Below are 20,409 nucleotides of genomic sequence, written 5' to 3'. Positions count from 1 at the left end.
TCTGTATGAGGCAAAGCAAAGCTGGTTTTCTGTTATCTTGTTCTTGTCTGGAGCTATTCTCTCCCCTTTATCTTTCCTTATCCTTCTCTTCTTGTATATCCTTGCCATATCATATGATATCTAAGACCCTTGCTCCTGTGTCACGTGATATCCTTCAGAGTATAAACCATTTTCCCCAGTACATTACTAAGTATTAGAACTATAATATTATTATTATATAATAGTAATAAATATAATAATATATATAATATAATACTAAAATATAATAATAATAATAAATAGTAAAAGTAATAGATAGAATATACTTAATATAATACTATACTAGTAGTGGAATACAATCTTAACAAGTCTGGGGACCAGACTATGAAAGGGGGGGAAGAGTTGTGAGGAACGGAGTAAGAATATATATATGGTATGGCTGCGCTTAGGCTATAGGTTATATACTCTAGGGGAAAGTAGTATTTAAGCTATATATAGTATCTACCTTAGTTTTACTTTTTAGTTATCAGTTTTAATACTAATCCATACTTATTGCTCCCCATCCTAATATCATGCTTACATTCACCCCTTACAAAATCCTTTTAATATTATATAGAATATCTCCCTTTTTTAGGATATATTAATTAACTTACCTCTAGATTTAGGTATATATATTTCCTTTTAAGTAGGAAATTATATATATAACTTTCTTTTCTTTAATTTTAAGCTTATCCTAATTCCAATAGATATAAATTCTAAGCTAAAACCTAAAAGCCTTATATTTAGATTATTCCCTTTTAAAAGGTTTAGATAGATTAACTTTAAGTTAAACTATATTATTATTAAATAGATCTTTACTTTTAGAGTTAGAATTTAAATTAGATAAATCAGAACTATTAGATAATTAAATATCTAGTAGAATTTCCAAATCCTTTAATAGTAATAGAGGTAGTAAAGGTACTACTATTTTAAATATTAATAATCTAGTAGTACTTATATTTAAAGTAATCTTAACCTTTTTCTTTAGTAGACTAGACTATTATTAACTTCTACTACTTCTCTTAAAGATAATAAATATAAAATATTATTTTTTACTTTATCTAATAATTCTAATAATTTAACTTTTATTAGGAATACTTTCCTAGTATTAATTAGCTTTACTAATATAAGCTACTTTAGAAAGGTTTAGCTTTCTAAAATAGAGGAATAATATATAACCAGAGCTTATTATAGAAGGAATATAATAAGGTAATTATATTTATAACTTAGAGTAGTCTAAGCTTTAAAAGTATAAAAATATATTTAAACTAACTATTAGATAAATTAGATAGTTGAATTATAAAGAAGCATAATATTAATAAAGATAGGATATTTTTATAGACTTTATTTTTAGTATCCTTATTACCTTACTTATTTTAATTATTTTAGAAAAATAATCAGAATAATTACTTTTATTAATTAGTAATACCTTGGTCATCAATCATTAGCTGATATGCTTATTTTGATCATTTTTCTAAAATAATTAAAATAATCACCCACGTGACAAGTCACGTGTTACCTCGTAACAAGCCTATTAATTTTGGAAATTTCGTGATATCCATTTTTTTACCTGATATAGCCTTCTCTAAGATTAAGATAGTAGTTAGTCTTTCTAGACTTAACTAGCTTAGTTAGTCTATAGTATATATATATATATACTATAATTATAGTTATGAGTATCTTAATCTTTTATTCAAGGCCTATTTCCAAGCTCTTTATGGAATCATATAAATATCATATAATTATTATATAAGCATATAACCTATACTATTATGTGATTAGATATTTATAGGGTTATATAAAAGTTATATATACTAATCTTCTTAGTTATATATGACCTTTTATATATCCAAAATAGGTAATAGAGTCTTCTAAAATATTAGGTAGACTCTATTAGTTAAAAAGAATATATAAATCTTTAGTTATAAGAGGGTATATGCTTAACCTGGGCTCATAACCTGTTAAGCTATGCTTGGTAGAGGGCGGAAGCTTAATAAGATTTATATAGAAGGAAACTTATATATTTAAGATATATATTTTGTTTTACTTACTTTACAAAACTAAGGTAAGTCCTATTACTTATATAGACTAATTACCCCGCTTTTTATATAACCTCGGTTAGTTAAATACCTCGGTTATTACCTAATACCTAAATAACTAATATTTTCATTCTGTTATTTAAGAAATATATCATAGATCTCATTCTGGATCAACAATAAGGAGCTGTAATCTTTAGTTTATAAAAATATCTTATCCTTACCTTTATTATAGCTTTCTGTAATTTAACTATCTAGTATAGCTAGTAATTAGTTTAAATATATTTTAATATTTCTAAAGTTTAGACTATTATAAACTATAAAGTTAACTATCTTATTATATTTTCTTCTATAATAAGCTCTAGTTATATATTATTCCTTGGCTCTAGGAAGCTTATCCCTTCCGAAGTGGTTCACATTAGTGAAGCTAGTCGGTATTAGGAAAGTATTCCTAAAAGATTTATGATTTTGGTCTATAAAAATATCCTGTCCCTACCTTGATAACAGCTCTCTATAATTTAATTATCTAGTTTATTTAATAGTTAGTTAAATATATTTTTATATCCTGAAGCTTATACTATTCTAAATTATAAATATAACTAACTTATTATATTTCCTTTTATAATAAGCCTTAATTATATATTGTTCCTTTGCTTTAGGAAGCTCATCCCTTCCGAAGTGGTTCACATTAGTGAAGCTAGTCGGTGCTGGGAAAGTATTCCTAACACTGACGTGGCGGTCAGCCTAAAACCATTACAGCGCCCATTAATGGGCTATGTTAATCTCTCTGCACAGTTTCTATATGTAGAACTTGGTTTACCATGTTATAGTTCTGACATTGGGCAGCTCGGAGGGAGTCAATCTCCGCGAGCGCCAGGCACGTTTGTCAAATTCGGTAAAATCTGGTGACATATTACAGATGAACAAGTGTAGAATAGGAGAAAAAGAGGACGGGCTTGATGGGGCGCTTTTTCATAACCAGATCGGAGACAGGACCGTGCTAAGCAACGGAAGAGCATTGGTGAGAATTGGCAAAATGCCAACCAAAGCAGCAATGCGCACACATAAATAAATTCAGAGAACTCTTGCTCAATTGATCAAACGCATGATATGATGTCCTATGCTGGACAGGTTGTACCAGGTTCTTGCTTCTTTAAGTTTGAGCCCGAGACTATGGCGTATTATCACTCTGTCAGCTACTAAGACCTTTGACATCCTCTACGATCCTGTCTGACTCTATGTTATTCTTAGTTCGCATGGCCCATTGCTCCCCTGCAGTTCTAAAAATGTGACGCATGTCAAGGCCCATCCTTCCGAAAAGCTCGAAGTATCTACCTCGTCGCTCTGAACGTCGTCCGCCGTCTAACGCAGAAAATGCAGATCGTGTTTGGCGTTTCTTTCCTCCAACCGACAGGAGATTACCCATACGGAGCCGATCCTCCCCACGCGATTGATATTCGCGTGCGATCATACGGATATACGGTGCCAGATCTGTTGTTATGATACTAAACTCTCTATCAAATGACGAGGCCAGGAAAGCGCCGCCTGAGGATGGAGCAGGATCATCAGGATCGTATGCAAGAGGATCGAAAGCAAGTGAAAAATCCTTTCGAGTGAGTTTGAGAGGTGGTAAAGAAGAAATTCGTGTCTCGACAGCGTTGATGATGTCGGCAGAAGCTCTAAAGGTGCGTTGATGTTCGCTATTCCAACTGGCAAGCATTCTTTGTGCACGCCATTCAGAGGCAATGGCCATCTTTTTATCTAGGCCCGTATAGTCCACAGCCGGTTCTGCATTGAGCACGTTTCGCGTGAAGTGCCAACCGAGAGCGTAGCTTGCAACAACTTTTTCTCCCACAGGTGGCAACGTGCTATCAAGGCGTTCCTGCTAATGTCAGACCAACGTCTTATAAACGAGTAAGTTAAGGATTTACCTTGTTTGGCTTGCGCATACAGAAGCCGAAGGCTACATCGCTGGCACTCATTTGATCTGCATAAGAGACAAAATCATCAAGCGAATATATTCCCCGTCGCGTGTGGTCCGCGTCAGTCTTTGGACCACAGTGCTTGGCTATGTCTGTGTAGATCTCGGCCACATCGATTTGCCAATCATCCCAGGCGTGACACCAGAGGAATTCTTCGATGATGGTTGAATCGTTCTCGAGCACTAGGTCTCTGGAGACGATGTTCATGCCGCGGTCAAATGTGTTTTTGCTTGCAGTTCGAAGTCTTCGACCTTTCTCATCAATATCAATACCAGGCGGATAACGATCCAGCATCCACTGGAAGCCGCGTGTGCGGTCGCCCACGGCCATCTGACACCAGAAGTTAAGTTCCATGATGCTATGTCGCAAGTCATGTCCACTAGTGTTATATAGGCTTTCGACGGAAGTCCGCTCCAATATATGACCCTCAGCTGCCGCTAAGAGAAGCAAATGGTCCACCGCAAGATCAACAGGTGCTGGTACGAATCGTAAAACTGCATGGAGATCCAGTGATTCCATGGGCACGTACCGCTCGTCATTGCAAGTCATGACAATCGGACGTTTGGAGTGCGTCGTTAGAGTTAGCACTGTCAGCCAAAATTGTTTATCCTCTTCAAATAGAACGTCAACTTCTTCAAGCAAGATTAACGATTGTTTCTGACGTCGTCTTCGCCCGCTTTCGTCTTTTAGCTCGGGGATGCAAGTTGGTAACACTTTGCTCACGATCTGCGTGGGCTTTGTTGCTGAAGATGCTCTTTTAAAGAACGACGCCATGCTTTTTTGCTGTGGATCTGGAACATTCGGCTGTTCGATCTTGATCGCTTCCAACTTCTCGTTCGTGATGGTAGATTTGTCTTCATCGAGAGCCTTCGAAACCTGTTGCACCAGATGGTTTTCAGTCATATCCCCAATCTTGTCAAGTACATCCTTGCCACTGCGACGGATAGCAGAATTGATCTCGAAGACCTCAAACCCAAGCTCTTTGGCGACAGCATAAACCGCGGCTGTCTTGCCACTGCCATGTGGACCACTAAGCAGCACACATGAGCCAAGTTTTGCGTGCTTATACTTGTCACCCCCCAAAACGTATGATTGCGAATTCGCGTCTTGGCGGCTGCGATCTGAAATGGGCATTAACTCATTCAATTCGTCTACTTCTTCATCGCTGCCAACAATGAATTCATCCTCTATTTTCCGCTTCTTTTTCTTTCTATGTTTTGAGACGGATGCATTTGAGCTGTTAGTCGATTGCTTGCTACTGGTTTGGACAGCCGAAATTGTAGATCGTTCCAACCAGTCTTTCAATATAAAAACTTCATTCCCGGTTTGTAGCACCTCGCTCGCAGACCTTGGAGCGTACTTCTGAGTCCATGCTTGGGTCTCACACTCGAACTTATCAAAGGCTGATAAGTTAGTTTCAATGCAGGAATATATTGATGTCAAAGCTGGGTGCAAGTCTAGCACACGAGAGATACCTATCGGTGTCTTCGAAAGCCGTTCAGCAACGAGGTTTTGTAGCTCGGCACCAGTAGTTATAACGCGTTGTGGCACGCGCAACACCGAGTCTGAAGTCATAATGTGCGGAAGAGTGCGAAGGACAGAGTCGACGGTACAGCTGCTGGCCACGCCTGCCTTTTGCTTCTTTAATTTAGGTATGAATCCTGCCGAACAGATATCTTTCTTACGGATTGGCGTGACAGAATGAAGCCCCCGCACGTGTACATTGTCGCATGTCGGCCAGGCTGGATGTTGCCCAAAGAATTTGAACTCCTTGCGTTCAGAAGCCATGACGGCTGTTCGCGGGAAAGGCAGCGAAGTTGGTACCCGAAACGCATCTCTTGCTGCACGTATCTTGCCTGGTGTAGTAGCAGAAGCTTTACGAGTAGATGATGCAGTGAAATCAATGGTCTGTTCATTTCTCTTCGCAAGACAATCTGGCTTCACCTTTTTCATAGCTTGAACTGTGAAAAAGGGATGCGTCGGTCTCAATAACGATAATGCGGTCGAATGTTGGGCTGTAGGTAATGAGCCATAAGTGGACCCACGGTATGTGTCTTTCCCGTCGAGGATGTTCTGTATGCGTTGGCCCAGATCGAGAGAATTTGATTTGAATTTCATGTAGTTCAGTTTGACGACTAAGCTCGCGGGTTCCGTGATCATTGATTTTTTGCCTCGTTTTTGTGGTACCGCTGGAAGTTTTGGCCTATTTGCTTTCGGCGAGACGAGTTTGCCGCCTTTAAGGTGCATTATACGACCAGGCTTGGGGTCCCCGACCATGTGCGTTTTTGGCGTTTCAACACCACCATCGACGCGTTGCGTCGAAGCTTGTGCCTCACCGTCATCACTAGAATGGATTTGAAGATTTGACATTCCAGAGTCTTCGACTGTCGCGGTTTGCTCGTCTTCCAGAGGAACACCTTCATGCCAATCCGGCCCATCAAGGCCCTCTCTTAAAGTCGGTCGGGAATTTGCAAGCTTGTCTTGTGTTAGATGATCAGGACTCTGAACGTTAGGTGATATTGTCTTTTGTCTTTTGCGTCGCTCCTGATTAGGATCTGATTCAAGATCTGCCAGTTGCTCTTCCTTTGGGCCGGACTCAACCACGGGTGAGTCCTCTGCAACATTTATTTTGATCCCAAACCCTTGGAGAATAGTGCGTTGGCCGATCGTTTCATGCTTCTTACTTCGCTTTGGTCGCTTTTTGGGTGCATCGTAGGTCTCCGCTTCATTTTCGATGCTGCCGAGAAGTTCGTTTGGCTCTCTGTGGGCGGCAGGAGAGGACGACCCTGCATCATCTCCTGTTGACAATCAGCGGCGCTTGATCTCTGCTCAGGAACAAACACGATATCGTACTGGATCTCGAAAAGAACGGGTGCAGATGGCTTTGAGCGTCGTCCAGATTCATAGCCCGCTCCACGGCCACGGCTGCCATTTATCAGAATCGAAGTCATGAGATCATTGGAGATTGCACGATCAGGCAGTCTGAGAAGTCGAGGTCGAAGGACAGAACAGAATAGGGCGTCCGAGAGTTGAGAGAGATGGCGTCCAGGCACGTCACGTCGACGCGTGAGAGCGCGAGCCACGCAAGGGCAAGGCCACGGTAAAGTGGGTGCGTCGGACCGAATCTAGAATAAACGCTTTTGTTTGGCGCTGGCTGGTTGGTTGGTTTGGTCATGGCTGAGGCCGAACTGCGCTGGCCAGCCTCGAGGAGAAAAAAACCTTTTTCCCGGCCGGGGTGTAGGACATGTACGCTTGGTCCGATACATCCTGAACACCAAAGACATGGACGACTCGGGCTGGATCGAATCTGTGTACACTCTCAGCGCGCTTCCTGCGCCATTGGACTCGCACAATGGCCGCATCACCGCGTCTGTCGTCACCTCATTGGTCAGAGGAAAGAAGCGGAAGCGTTCTGAGATTGCAGCGGCCATCGATGGCGAAGGTGTCAATCTTTACACGGTAAGTTCTTGCGAACATTTTGTCTTTCATAGCTAAACAAGGCTCAAGGTCGAAGATTCGAGCCTTATAGCTTCGTACGCAGTCTCGCCAAACACGTACTTTGACGCCGCACCCTTCTCGGTGTGTTGCAAATATCCCCAGCATTCTCCTCAGCGACGCCTGACGTACGCCGCCTCGCGCGTGTCGAGGACATCAGAAACGGTGCAAATCGGTTGCTTCGAAGCTGCTTATCAAGAATCGGGGCAAGGCGCATCGAAACTACCCGCTCTGCCTTTACCGTCGGCTGCTCAAGTCGCACTCATTGACATACTGCCCGTTCAACAAATCGCAAAAACGGATGCTTCACATTATGTTCTGGCACTACAGAAGGACGGAACGCTCACTTGTCTTTCGGAGAAGGTAGACAAGACGTTCTGGTCTGCTGACTTGAGTGGTCTTCCAACTGCACCCGACGGGTTTGATCTACCAGAAGCTTTCGAGCTTCTCCATGCTCAGCTTGTTCCTCTAGAAGCGGCATCTCAGGGAGTTCTCAAGGGCAGACAAGATTTGCTTGCCGCTATTGACACCGCCGATGCTGCATCGTTACATGTCTTAACTATCGTTGTAGCATCACCCTCGATACGATCGCCCGACGCCATTGACGTAGATGTTCACCTTTATTCCATACGCTCGAATGTACTGGACAAACAGCCGCTTTCACGGTTATTGCCCCAACAACTACTCTCATGGAACGTTCCTCAACCGGTGAGACGCCGCTCTACGACCGCCTTGCAGTGCGAGCTTGCCTCCAAGACAGGGCTGCTCACCGAACTTAATGATGGGAACATCATCACTTATGATCTCTCTGGTCTGTCACCCAAAATCATCGATACGTTCATGTCGAGGGACAAGTCACAATCCTTCATTAGACTATCTCCGGCCTTGCTACTGACTGCATCATCCGAGAAATACGCAGTTTATGATTCCAAGTACGGTTCCCTGCTTGCAACTCGAGCGATTCCTCCTCTTTCCTCGACGAATGCGAGAAAGCCAATGAATTCGACATCAGATTGCAAAAATCAAGTAGTTCGATTTATTGGCTTCCGCCGTAAAACAGGAAGAGCGATCGCTCTACACGGCGATGATTTGGCCGTCATTGAAATCAGGAAGTTGACGAGGGAAAATAAACGTCGAAGGCCGGAAACACGGCTTATTGATTCTTTAGGTAAAGGAATGCTTGATTCGAGGCCACTGTCCGTCGACCCTAATAGCATCAACGGCCGTACGAGCAAAAAGACGAAGATTGGCACATCATCTTTGTTTACCTCGTCTGAACTAGATGCCTTACTTGAGAAAGGAGATCTCGACGAGTTTGAGAAATCATTTGCAAGAGCCTTGGACTTTGATACCGTAACGGGCAGCAGCAAGCACAATGGTACCGGGCATTCCGAATCAAATTTTGCTAGTGGTTTTCCACCTCTGGACAAGCTGAACAGTTTACCGGCAAGTCGACCACAAGTTCTATATGCTCTGAGCAAGTTGTTCGAGCCAATTGAACCATTGGAAAATGAGGATCAAAGAAAGCGGAGCTTGCGACCCGCGTCCATTCGTCTCAAGATCTATCCCGAAAATATTTTCTTGTGGCTTACGCATACAGGCCAGCTGAGAGGAGACTTGATCGCACGTGCTCTATGCGAGCATTATGGCTTCGATAGAGTTGTTCCACATGGTGATTTGATGAAATCTCTGGCGGAATGGGACAGTGACCTTTCGCTTGTTCACTACGTTCTTAAATGTCATCCGAATCTACACGTCAACGAGCTTACGGTCGCTATCAAAATCATTATTGACAGTCTTGACAATTCCACTCTTCCTCAGCCGGAACATAAACTGTTAATTGATGATGAGTTTGCGAATGCAGCGGCCTCGACTGGTGCACTTACAAACGGAGTCGGCCTTGGAGCTGGCCTAGTCAATGGCGAAGTTTCTATGCCAAGCGACACAGAAAAGCCAAAACCAACAGCTTTAGACATTGAAACGATCACAGATGCTGTGATGAAAGACGTTGACGACATGATGGACCGGGCTTACGAGACTCTAGATCAACTGCTGCCAATACGTGGCGAAGCTTTACGATATGCGTTGACGAAATTAAGTACATTTCCAGCTTCCCAAGTCACCCTGGCTTTGCGGAACTACCTCACTCAGCATGAACTCATCTTCCTAATTCACATTCTTCGGGTGGAGCTTGATCAAGGCGGCTGGACTACACGTTATACTGACAGGGAGGATAACGACGGAGAAGAGTCGTCTGAAGAGCCTTCGAATCAAGCCATTAATGTCATATCGGCCATGTTAGGATGTACAGTTGATGCTGTCGGGATGAGTGGCTGGCTTACCTCAAGTGCTGCCGTTCCATTTGATTCCATTGATGAAACCCTTACCCTCCTGCGGGGAGAGATTAGCAATACGCTTGAAGGTGTACATGAGGCTACTTTTGTTAATGGTGTCCTCAGCGAATTTTTGCGACACCACTACAAACGCAAAGCGTACGAGCACGCGACGCCGCAAAACCGCAAGGCTGTCGCCGCTGCGAAGGAAGAGGCTTTGTGGAAGGCAGGCAAAACTGTGATTGTCCAGGAGGCGCCACCGCCGCATCTGCCTATGGGCTTGGGATTGGAAGAGCAGGGTGTACAAATGAGTGTAAGTTTGTACACGAGGACGTCATACGGCGAAGTGAAAAAGAAAACAATGGCGGACGTGAGCAGGGAGATCAGGAGGAATCTGCCACCATATGTATTTGAACGAATTCGATTCTAGCAGTAAAATCTATTCGTTGAGATTCTTTGCCCCGAATAAGCTAACAATGATTGGCGCATGCTCACTTTTTGGCTTATCGCTCGCTTTACTTTTATACGTCAGCGTAGAACAATGAGTTGGAATATTAAGCTGAACATCTCTTCCACTCAAAATAAATCGCGCGAACTGAAAGGAATTCAACATTGGAAGAAGCTTGTGTCCTGATAGATCGAAGATGTGCCTATAACTGTGAACGAAGTCACCATTTATTTAGCGTAGAAGTACGCAAATACCCGAGTATTGCTCAAAATATTAAGTCGATGATGCCGGACGAACTCTGAAGTTGAAGATAAAAATTCAAATTCGATCTATTCTACTAAAGTCAATTCAGTTGTCCTTAGAAGTGGTATCTCCCGGTTATGATCTGGGCCCTATGTAATGACATGGAGTTGAGGCTCAATGAATGGTCAGATAGAGAGAGAAAAGAGGCGGCCACTGGGAGCAAAGCAAAATGAGATTCGCCCAAGAATTGCATTTCTAATTAAGCCAGACAATAGGCCAATATATGACCTTTAAATTCGATATTCGAGTGCAGTGGGCGATGTTGGCAATCCGGCAGCAGTGAAGCTACAAGGTGCAGCCGGGTTGCACATGAAGATTTAGTCGAAGGTCGAGTCGGGGCTTGCTATTTGATACTGGCGACAGCACTTGAACACGACATCGCCGATAAGTCACTGCTAAGAGTCGCACGCATTATGATGTATCCGATTCTTGAGCTGCCCGTCGCTATATTGGGATCAGGCCGAGGAGTCAAATTCCATGTAGGATGCTGACTCGGTAACGCGTGTCACTTCTGCGTGCTCGGCAGCCATGCCGATCACAGAAAGGAATTTGCCATCTCGAAATGAGTGGCTGTTTACTCCGTCATTTCCACTGCACAGTACTAACTAAGCTTCGTAGCTGTGGCTGTTCTTCTTCGTCGTTCCGCTCGAGCTGCTCAGACGTATTCATTGGCCGACGCCTTTCGGGCACCGTGCCTTCATCTCTACGTACTCAGTGTGATCTAACATTTTTGGACAACGGGGGATGAAGAGACCACTTCATCCAGTCACAAGTCATCGCCTTCAAGCACCTAACAAGTTGCTATCTGAATGCAATCCTCGTGGCTGTCCGGAAGAAACCGAGTTGAGTACAACTTTCGCATCAAGGCCGATTCGCACCCGGAATCCAAATACTGCACTAGACTGTCAACATGGCGGTAATGACGGCCCGTAAACAGCATCGATTGACGCGATGGCGTTCGCACATCATCAACTGTCAGAGGTGCACGAATGCAACGGCACGTATTGAGATTAAAGCACGCATGCAGTCTGCATTTCAATTCTTCCAATCCTGCTTAGGATTACTTTCCAACCGAATCCTCCTGGGAGATCGTTCGCGTACCGAACAGCGATTACAGCACCCACTTTGTTACCTAGTTGCTCTTTATTTTTTAGCCCACTGTCTACCTATGCTTTTGAATACCTATCGCTTTGCATTTAAGTTAATCATAGACACCGGAGTTCATTAACCCTGGGGCCTTAGCTTTACATGCGGCACAATACCGACTTCATTTATCGAAACCATATTCAACCATCATACTTTCGAACATCTCTAAGACTGATTGTGGCCTTGGCGACGAATTGCTGGCTATAGCCATGTCTAGTTCACCATCAGAATCAAGGACTCCCGAGGGATTGGAGAGCAATCAAGACGAGGCTCGTTGTGCCCCTAACGGTCCAGCGACCCTTATCAATAGTAGCTGTGGCGTGGACAGCGTCAGATCCTCACTATATAGGTCGCGACATATTTCTCTCCAGTCGAGAGTGGACAGCATCACCGAGGCTCCAAACCCACTCCCCGATCTTTATCCAGCAGGATGTAGCAGTGACGATGTAGGTTCGATGCCGGACATCCCACACATGCATCGATCGTCCACGTACAACCAGCGATCGCGAAGCTATCTAACGGACGACTTGTTCGAGTATAATAGGAAACCGCAAGCAATGGGGAGCCTTACGATGGACTGCGACACAATCATTGCCCCGTCGACCGTGAGGATGTCAACCCTTCAAGATATCATGTTCATTGGCGTGGTAGCGGCTGCTCAATTTTGCACACAATTTGGGCTGGGAATGACTCTAGCGCCTCTAGACGTAATATCCCAAAGCTTCGGCGTCGCAAACGTGGCCGAACAGTCCTGGATGATCGCTGGTTATACTTCCATGATTGGGACTTTCATTCTAACAGTCGGTCGCTTGGGAGATATCATGGGTCATAGGCGAGCCCTGGCGTTTGGCTACGCATGGTTCGGAGTGTGGAGCGGGTTTGGTGGTTTTGCAGTTTACCCCCAGAAATTTGTCTTCTTCGACATTTGTCGCGCCCTGCAAGGTGTTGGTCCTGCGTTCACTATACCCAACAGCCTTACTCTTTTCGGCCGGGCATACTCTCCTGGGATCAAGAAAAATATTGTCTTTAGCATATTCAGTGCTGTTACACCAGCAGGTTTCGTCGTTGGCGCGGCTTTCGGTAGCTTTTTTGCCCAGAACGTCTGGTGGCCGTGGGCGTTCTGGTCATTTGGCATCGTGCTGTGGGTGTTTGCTGCACTGACGCTTCTCTTCGTTCCGCAAGGGCTTGGAGAGAAACCTCGCGATTCTCCTGATTTTGACTGGGGTGGCTCGGTAATGAGCGCTGTCGGTTTGTTGCTTATATGCATCGCATGGAGTAATGCTCCTCTGTACGGCTGGAAGACGGCGCACGTATACTTTCTCCTAGTCATAGGTATACTGTGTCTCATTGCCTTCGTTTGGATCGAAACGCATACGAGGTGTCCAATTCTACCAATAAAGACCATGAACGGCACAGTCGCCATTGTACTTACATGCATGACTTTTGTCTGGGGCGCTTACGGTATCTGGATCTTTTACTCGTTTCGCTTTTTACAGAAGGTTCGAAATTCGTCTCCACTGTCCACCGCGGCACAATTCTCGCCAATGGCGATATGCGGAGTCCTTGCCGCTGCACTCACGGGCTTTCTGCTTACGCACACTCCGGTGTCGTTTGTAATGCTCATGGCAATCACTAGCTTTGCTGTTGGTCTCATCGTTGCGGCGACTTTGCCACCAAGCCAGCCTTACTGGGCACAGATGTTCATCAGTGTGATCATTATGCCCTTTGGGATGGACATGTCTTTGTCGGCTGCTTCAGCTATTCTGTCAGATCACATGTCGCAAGCAAGGCGAGAAGTAACCATGTCTATCGTCAGCAGTGTGGTCAATATCTCGATCTCAGTGGCACTCGGGATTGCAGGGACAATTGAGCTGAGTTTAGTTCATGACCTGTCGACGCCGGATGAGATGCTCAAAGGATTTAGATACGCATTCTACAGTGGCGTCGGGCTGAGTATGACGGGCCTAATATGTGGTGCGCTATACTTTCTACTTAGCATGAGAAAAGAAGGCTGGAAAGTTTTGGGAAAATGATATAACGATATGGAGGAAATTTTGTCTTGGTTCTACGAAATTTGCGTGATCTCGTGTGTTGCTACCGGCTTTTCGACGTTGAAATTTCACTCAAACATGGAATCGGGGTAGTTGTGGACATTATTGGCCTGAGACTCGACGTTACGAAGGGCATGAGCCTCCCAAGGAATAACTGGTACTGATCTAATTTGTAATGATGTCTGGCTGGATCATGGTGAAAATTTTGGGGCGCAATATCCTGGATCTGGATTTATTCGTCTAATGCAAAGTACATTGCCGAACGCATGGGCAACAATCAGCTATTTGATCAAGCGGGTGAATGCTTGATATCATTCGCTATCCCAAATCGAATATAATTGCAGGTTGAAAAAGACGACTGCCGGTGAAAGCTATTATTCTAAGACTGTAAAACACTGTTGCCGTGATCTGGACCTCAGCCGATTTGACTTGAGACGCCTACATCCTTGCTGCAGCCCTGTATGTTTTCTTTTTGTGAGTGCCTACACGTTGCAGTCCTGATTTGGAGGTAGTTGCGCTGTTTTCCGTTAAGTTACGACCAAGTCTTGGAGCCTGCCATGATACAGGGCATTAGCCGAATCTCATTCGATCTTAAGCCCTTTCACGTTGTCAAGCATATCGTCCCAGTCAGGCTGCACCACCAGCTTGCCTCGCGGCTGCCCAAATGCTGTTGCCATACCTTGAACAGCGCCTGGAAACGCGGCCGTCAGCGACTCCTCGTCCATCTTGACCATGACTAAAGTCTGCAAGAACTTCGGCAGCACCCCATTCTGAACCACAAGGCTCGAGCCACCCCAATCCATCGTGACTCTGCCACTTTTATGCACCCGCAGCTTGCCAACAGCGCCGGGTGCTAGCTTCGGAAGATGTTCAGGTCGGATCGTTTGGTCTCGAAGCAGCTTTTCTTTATCCGATGCGTCGCCATCTTCGATTTTAATCGGCGCGCTCTTCTTATTTGAGCTCGAACCTTCTGCAGCCGGCTGTTCAGGCGGCGCATCCGGATCGTCCTTGATCGTAATGGGGTTTGGGACGCAAAGATTTGGGAGCACAGGTGGAAATTGGAAGACGTAGGTTCTCGTTTGGTCTTTGTAAGCGTCCGCATTGCCAAACTCTCCAAGCATGACTTCGTTGTCTTGAAGCTCGCGAGCAAATTCATTACGTTCTTCCTCGTTTAAATGACCGGGCGCTTTTGAGAGTGATTTCCGTGTTCGTCTTGTCGGTTCAACAGGCTCTGCTTCTGCCTTTATCTTATCTTGGGCGCGTGCATCGGGCTCTTCGATATTTGGTTCTTCTTTGATTGCTGGTGGTTCTGGCTCTTGCCAAACTCCTCGCCAAGGCCGTTCACCTGTAGTTTCGGCACTCTTCTCACTTGGTCTTCCCTTTGCTTCTGCAGACTCGGGCACGTCAGTCATCGAAACATCCCCATCTTCGGTTTTAACCGCCGCATCTTCTTCTGCATCGGCTGTAACCTGTACTGCTCGGGCACGATGCTCGACTCGATTTAACCTCACTGGTGCGCCAAAGGGCCCAACGGCTCCCGCGCCGTCCTCATCCTCATCGTCAGTTAAGAGACTAATTGCCTCAATGGGTACACGAGGCCCGTCGCCAAGATCCTCGAGATCTGAGGATATGTAGCCACCATCTACTGCGTCATCTCCAGCCACGCCGTGAACATCGAATTCGAGACCAGATCCAGTGTTGGATTTGCTGCTGGTTGGTAATGTGCTGATGTCACTAGATCTAACACCAGATCTATTTGACGGTGCCCACGGCCGTGGAAAAGCTTTACCTTGAGGTATATGGGCTGTTCATCCGTAGAGTCAGTGTGTAATTCCTAAGTGCAACCGAATTCACATACAGCCTATTATGGAGCCATCAGAAAGAGGTCCACCTGACAGCTCATTCTTGATATGGGATTCGCCCATGAAACCACCGCGGCCTCGGCCCCGGCCTCTAGCAGCAGCAGCAGCTTCTCTCCTCTTGCGATCTCGCTCAGCCCGTTCCTGGGCCAGTCTCGCTGCATTCTGTTCTCTAGCAAATGCGGCGTCACGTTCTCTGTTGCGCTCTCGCTCTGCGGCGGCGATCTGATCACGTTCCGCTTGCGATCGTCGCCCACGACCGCGAGGTGCAATGACCTTTTTGCCTCGTCCTCTGGAAGATTCCGACATATTATTGTTGTTAATGAGCTGTACGGGTAACGAGGAATTTCTGACACGAAAAAGAATTAAGTATGCGACAGAAAAGTTAGTGCGTTTTGATTGGACAGAGAGACATGCAGCCTTACAAGTCTTGGCACATGACGGAGTGACTCAATTGAGATGGATTTTGTGATCCGCCTCTGGACTCTCAACTGTAATTTTATATCATGACGCGACGACCTTTCCACCTTCTCTCCTCAAACTGACCGCCATGTCGACTTCAGAAAAGTCAAATGCTGCGTCGGCAGCTAAACCAGACTCTACAGAGGACGGGAAAGCCAATGGCGCACCAAAATCGTTGTCGGCCGATGCTCCCAAGGAGGAGAAGAAGCTGTCAGGCAAGGAACTGAAGGCATTAAAGGCGGCGGAGAAGCAGGCACGACGGGCGAGGGAGAAGGGCGCAATCACAGGCGGAGTCTTGACAGGTGTGCCGACTCCAGAAGCCAGCGTTTCAAAGCAACAACCGCAGAAGAAAGAACAGAAATCCATACAAGGAAAGCAGGCACAGGGCAAATCAATGTCGTTAGGCATTGCTGGTGGGTCTCAGAATCAAGCAAATATTCCTCATCGACAGCGAAGAGCCTCCCTTGCAGCGCAGGACAAACCTGCACCTAAGGCCAAGGCGAAGGCGACCACGAAGTTGCAAGTCTCGCTGTTTGGGCACTTGTCGCAACAGCGAAGACATGGAATTGCCGGCGCGTCCAAAGACGTGCACCCCGCTGTTTTGAGTTTGGGTCTGCAAATGAGCCGATATGAAGTTTGCGGCAGTACAGCGCGCGTGGTCGCAATGCTGCTGGCATTCAAAGCCGTTATTCAGGGATATACCACTCCTCCAAATCAACACATCTCCCGCCACTTCACGCCGCATGTTCTATCTCCACAGATCGAATATCTCAAGCAATGTCGGCCTATCAGCATATCAATGGGTAATGCTATCCGCTACATGAAAGAGGTCATTGCGAACATGAGCCAGGAGATTGTGGACGAAGATGAGGCAAAGAAGCTACTGTGCGAATGGATAGATAACTTCATCAAGGAGAAGATACAAGCAGCTGATGCTCTCATCGCTGAATCAGCATCGTCGAAGATCGCGGATGGTGACACCATATTGGTCTACGGCAAATCAAGTGTCGTACTTAAAACACTTCTCCTAGCCAAAGCGAAGCGGAAGAACTTCAAAGTCATTGTCGTCGACTCGAAACCACTATTTGAAGGGAAGTGCATGGCAAAAGATTTAGTGGCGGCAGGATTCGAGGACATCGAGTACACGCTTCTAGCAGGTATATCGCACTGTAAGGCCACGAAGGCTATACTAGGCGCACACGCAATGATGGCCAATGGACGACTATTCAGCCGTTGCGGCACTGCCCTTGTAGCTATGACTGCGCGGAAACAAGACATACCTGTCATGGTGTGCTGCGAGAGTCTCAAGTTTGCGGACAAAGCCCCTCTGGACTCAATTCTCTTCAACGAGACAGCCCAGTCTTTAGATTTGTTACCAGAAGGAACTGATGTCAAAGAGTGGGAGGAGAATCCTAATCTACAGATTTTGAATCTAATGTACGATGTGAGTGCTTCCGCAAGATTCCTTGTCGATAAGAAAAGCCAACTAAAAGGTTTTAGGTCACACCCGCCGAGTATGTAACAGCCATTTATACGGAATATGGCGTGCTCCCTCCCAGCAGTGTGCCTGCGGTGCTGCGATTGCTTGAGGATGTGTCTAAGCAAGGTGTATAAGCTTCATGATATGGGCAGGCACGCTGCATTGTTTGTGCTATTTATCTATGTCTAGGTGCAGCGAGACAATGACGCGGTATAGCGGTTAAGGCGAATACCACAAAGTGGGAAATGTGAAGAGATGGTCTCAGATCCACTTCGCTCGTTGCCCGTCAACGAGGAGTATGAAAGGGCGATGAAGACGCGCCATCTTTGCAAATCCACAAGTCTCGCAGGCTCCGGTCTCCAAATACCACTGACTCCTGAAATCCGACAGATAAGTCGAGTTATCAGATATAGGCAATTTTTCTATTTGATGTTATCATGGCTGTCGCTAGCTCGATAGCTAATTAAAAAAAATTTCAAGAACAAGCTTCATCGTGTGTAGTTTTGCATACATGCTAAAGAGAGATCTGATCAAACCTGTTCTCGTAGGCGATCTGCTGTGCGAATTTCCTCTTTAGAAATTCATGAAAAAAAAGCAAGAACGTGAAGACTAAAGTTGGTTGGTCCGCTGTGAGGATGACGTCTACGCACTCCAAGACTCCGGGCCTGGCGAGCACTGAGGTGTCGATCAACTTAATGCTGAGATCGGAAATACGCAACCCTTGATCTTCAATCTGAAATATAAGCGTATGAGTATTCAAGCAACTTAAGAGAGACCAGCTTAGTCTCTTATCGAGTCAGCGACTTCCAGGTTTCTTTAGAAAGTGATATTTGGAGATCAAATTTCCAAATGCCTCCCAAATCCATTGTCCCAGACGTATCAAAAGACCTCTCAGGCAACACGAACTTGTCGGACGAAGATGCTGCAAAAGTGCAAAGGCAGCTGGACAGTGCCATAGACTCAGCCTTCAGCGGCGGCCAGGCTCAAGCTCAAGCGGACGAGGCTCGACGTCGAGCGGCCAAAGCGAGCACTCCCGCCGAACGAGAAAAGTACGAACAAGAAGCGGCTGAATATGAACGACAAGCTCAAAGCCAACTTAAGACGTCCCGGCGGCTTCAAAGCGGGGCATGGCAAGGCTTCGGAGCCGGTGCTGGCATTGGCGCCGCGACAGGAATGGGATTAGGCGGCATCGTTGGGACGCTCTCTGGTGGAGTGCTGGCCGTGCCTCTCACTGCAGTTGGAGGCTTGATCGGCGCCAGCACAGGCTTTTTTCATGGCCCTTGGATCAAGCTCACTCGCGGAGAGGATGGACCGCAGATTGAGGCGGCAGAGGAGGATGAACCCGGAGCAGTCAAACTGGAGCCGAACGAGCTGGACGCCATCAACAAAGGACTCGCCCAGGGCGTGGCTAACCTGGGTGACGCAAGAAAAGCCGCTCCATCGAAAGGACTACCTATTCGAAATTCCCCCAAGCCAGGTAGAAAGCCGCCGAGAAAATTAGAAGTCAGGGAACATGGGAAGTGAGCCAATACTGCGGTTACGTTTTACGTTTTGAAGGCAACAAGGGGAAACAAAATTCGGGGTTTGGATTGCCCGTGGTTTACTAATTGTGGACGCTACGTGAACCATCACAGAAGTTTCTGCACCAAAATTAGGAGGCAAGTGGTCGATGCAACTACAGAAGGCGAGGCTTCCGATGAATCGAGCGCCCCAGCATTGGGCATGATCGGGCAACGTACGACTGATGAACTATGCCCCGATAGCGAGTCGAGCAGCGGGCGGAGCTTTACAGACTCTTCTGTATGATAACTTCGCTGGACACCATCGCCAGTGTCGCATCTTCTTGAGTCTTCCATGCTTGCCAAGCTATGGCCATTCTCTCAAGCTCGTCTTCTGTTGTCAAACGCGCCGTCAGCGCTGCATCACGGAACCGACCTTGTCGGATCAAGTCTGCCATACCCTGGGCTACGGGGTGATTTGTTTTGTCAGCGATAGGAACATGGAAATAGTGCGTTTCTCGGAGAATCCTTTGCTTACCCCAAAACCGCTTTTCCTCTGCCGTGCTATACGACCACGTGCTGTAGCTCGTGACAATTCGAGACCGATCCGCGCCGGATTTCAACGCCCAGGAAAGCAGCTGTCGTCCACCTCTCACGTCGCCGCCTCCAGCAGCTATCAGATTTGCGGCCAAGTTGTGGAACATGAGCAGTTCAGGCGTTTCTGGCCAAACGCATTCGGTATCCATGTCGCCCTCACGAGCCGCAACCAGGCCCCCAGGCTTCGTCACTCGCAACATCTCGCGCAGTGCGTCCCACGGCGCCTGGAGGTAGAGCAGCATCTGATGGCAGTGGCTGATGTCGAAGGAGTTGTCAGCAAACGGCAGCTTCAGCGCGTCGCCTTGGTTAAAAACGACGTTTCGCACATTCAACTCATCCGCGACCTCCTGAGCTCTGAGCAGCACTGTCGGGTCAAGGTCTATTGCAACAACATGGCCTCGAGGCACCAGTTGCGCAAGTGTTGTCGATATGGAGCCAGATCCACAACCAACGTCTAGGATGGCCAGCTCCGGGTTTTTCTCTTTCATTTCTTCCAATGCGGGCAGCAAGTACGCTGCACTGTTCTAAGCAGTGCGAAGTTCGTGATGCACCGACTTCGTCTGAGCGTGTTTGCTGCTGGGATTAGACGAGTACATGGTCGCGGGAGGCCGAACTTTGAAGTTGCAAGCTTACCCAGACGAAAGGCACAGCCTATAGAAGAGGACATCATCGTTATTTAACGCTCTATCTTTCTGTTCCT

At 46.2% G+C, this 20,409-nt stretch overlaps 7 protein-coding genes across 7 annotated transcripts; 4 read left to right on the top strand and 3 right to left on the bottom strand.

Annotated features, from left to right (window-relative positions):
- Positions 1 to 3,126: 3,126 nt before the first annotated feature.
- On the bottom strand, positions 3,127 to 7,113 carry PV09_08904 (uncharacterized protein). Its single transcript, XM_016362879.1, has 3 exons — positions 6,890 to 7,113; positions 3,986 to 6,834; positions 3,127 to 3,936 (listed from the first exon to the last, which is right to left on the bottom strand). Exons 1-3 carry the CDS (start codon positions 6,966 to 6,968, stop codon positions 3,247 to 3,249), a joined length of 3,618 nt encoding a protein of 1,205 aa, XP_016209354.1. The 5' UTR covers positions 6,969 to 7,113; the 3' UTR covers positions 3,127 to 3,246.
- A 162-nt stretch (positions 7,114 to 7,275) lies between these two features.
- Positions 7,276 to 10,333, top strand: PV09_08903 (uncharacterized protein). The gene is made up of 2 exons (XM_016362878.1): positions 7,276 to 7,495; positions 7,544 to 10,333. Exons 1-2 carry the CDS (start codon positions 7,319 to 7,321, stop codon positions 10,292 to 10,294), a joined length of 2,928 nt encoding a protein of 975 aa, XP_016209353.1. The 5' UTR covers positions 7,276 to 7,318; the 3' UTR covers positions 10,295 to 10,333.
- A 1,697-nt stretch (positions 10,334 to 12,030) lies between these two features.
- Positions 12,031 to 13,794, top strand: PV09_08902 (uncharacterized protein; the record flags this gene model as incomplete). Its single annotated transcript, XM_016362877.1, has 1 exon — positions 12,031 to 13,794. Exon 1 carries the CDS (start codon positions 12,217 to 12,219, stop codon positions 13,792 to 13,794), a length of 1,578 nt encoding a protein of 525 aa, XP_016209352.1. The 5' UTR covers positions 12,031 to 12,216.
- Positions 13,795 to 14,015: 221 nt separating this feature from the next.
- On the bottom strand, positions 14,016 to 16,025 carry PV09_08901 (uncharacterized protein). Its single transcript, XM_016362876.1, has 2 exons — positions 15,671 to 16,025; positions 14,016 to 15,616 (listed from the first exon to the last, which is right to left on the bottom strand). Exons 1-2 carry the CDS (start codon positions 15,978 to 15,980, stop codon positions 14,394 to 14,396), a joined length of 1,533 nt encoding a protein of 510 aa, XP_016209351.1. The 5' UTR covers positions 15,981 to 16,025; the 3' UTR covers positions 14,016 to 14,393.
- Positions 16,026 to 16,164: 139 nt separating this feature from the next.
- Positions 16,165 to 18,137, top strand: PV09_08900 (uncharacterized protein). Its single transcript, XM_016362875.1, has 2 exons — positions 16,165 to 17,577; positions 17,634 to 18,137. Exons 1-2 carry the CDS (start codon positions 16,222 to 16,224, stop codon positions 17,745 to 17,747), a joined length of 1,470 nt encoding a protein of 489 aa, XP_016209350.1. The 5' UTR covers positions 16,165 to 16,221; the 3' UTR covers positions 17,748 to 18,137.
- Positions 18,138 to 18,333: 196 nt separating this feature from the next.
- PV09_08899 (uncharacterized protein) lies at positions 18,334 to 19,562 on the top strand. The gene has a single exon (XM_016362874.1). It carries the CDS (start codon positions 18,463 to 18,465, stop codon positions 19,135 to 19,137), a length of 675 nt encoding a protein of 224 aa, XP_016209349.1. The 5' UTR covers positions 18,334 to 18,462; the 3' UTR covers positions 19,138 to 19,562.
- Positions 19,400 to 20,197, bottom strand: PV09_08898 (uncharacterized protein; the record flags this gene model as incomplete). The annotated part of the gene is made up of 2 exons (XM_016362873.1): positions 19,400 to 19,578; positions 19,651 to 20,197. The coding sequence occupies 2 exons, from the start codon at positions 20,195 to 20,197 to the stop codon at positions 19,400 to 19,402; spliced, it is 726 nt and encodes a 241-aa protein (XP_016209348.1).
- Positions 20,198 to 20,409: the final 212 nt, after the last annotated feature.

This window comes from Verruconis gallopava (assembly GCF_000836295.1).
Source record: "Verruconis gallopava strain CBS 43764 unplaced genomic scaffold supercont1.49, whole genome shotgun sequence".
Taxonomy (NCBI): Eukaryota; Fungi; Ascomycota; class Dothideomycetes; order Venturiales; family Sympoventuriaceae; genus Verruconis; species Verruconis gallopava.
Note: the sequence above shows the minus strand (reverse complement) of the source record. Positions and strands in the feature narration are given on the sequence as shown.

What these genes read in the sequence shown, in the direction of transcription:
- PV09_08900 (XM_016362875.1), top strand. Translation starts at nt 16,222, where the DNA reads ATGTCGACTTCAGAAAAGTCAAATGCTGCGTCGGCAGCTAAACCAGAC. An exon ending in TTTTGAATCTAATGTACGAT is followed by an intron (nt 17,578 to 17,633) that starts GTGAGTGCTTCC and finishes AAAAGGTTTTAG; the next exon opens with GTCACACCCGCCGAGTATGT.
- PV09_08901 (XM_016362876.1), bottom strand. Translation starts at nt 15,980, where the DNA reads ATGTCGGAATCTTCCAGAGGACGAGGCAAAAAGGTCATTGCACCTCGC. An exon ending in TGATGGCTCCATAATAGGCT is followed by an intron (nt 15,617 to 15,670) that starts GTATGTGAATTC and finishes ACGGATGAACAG; the next exon opens with CCCATATACCTCAAGGTAAA.
- PV09_08904 (XM_016362879.1), bottom strand. Translation starts at nt 6,968, where the DNA reads ATGGCAGCCGTGGCCGTGGAGCGGGCTATGAATCTGGACGACGCTCAA. An exon ending in CCCGTTCTTTTCGAGATCCA is followed by an intron (nt 6,835 to 6,889) that starts GTACGATATCGT and finishes GATTGTCAACAG; the next exon opens with GAGATGATGCAGGGTCGTCC. An exon ending in GTATGCGCAAGCCAAACAAG is followed by an intron (nt 3,937 to 3,985) that starts GTAAATCCTTAA and finishes TGACATTAGCAG; the next exon opens with GAACGCCTTGATAGCACGTT.
- PV09_08903 (XM_016362878.1), top strand. Translation starts at nt 7,319, where the DNA reads ATGGACGACTCGGGCTGGATCGAATCTGTGTACACTCTCAGCGCGCTT. An exon ending in AAGGTGTCAATCTTTACACG is followed by an intron (nt 7,496 to 7,543) that starts GTAAGTTCTTGC and finishes ACAAGGCTCAAG; the next exon opens with GTCGAAGATTCGAGCCTTAT.
- PV09_08899 (XM_016362874.1), top strand. Translation starts at nt 18,463, where the DNA reads ATGCCTCCCAAATCCATTGTCCCAGACGTATCAAAAGACCTCTCAGGC.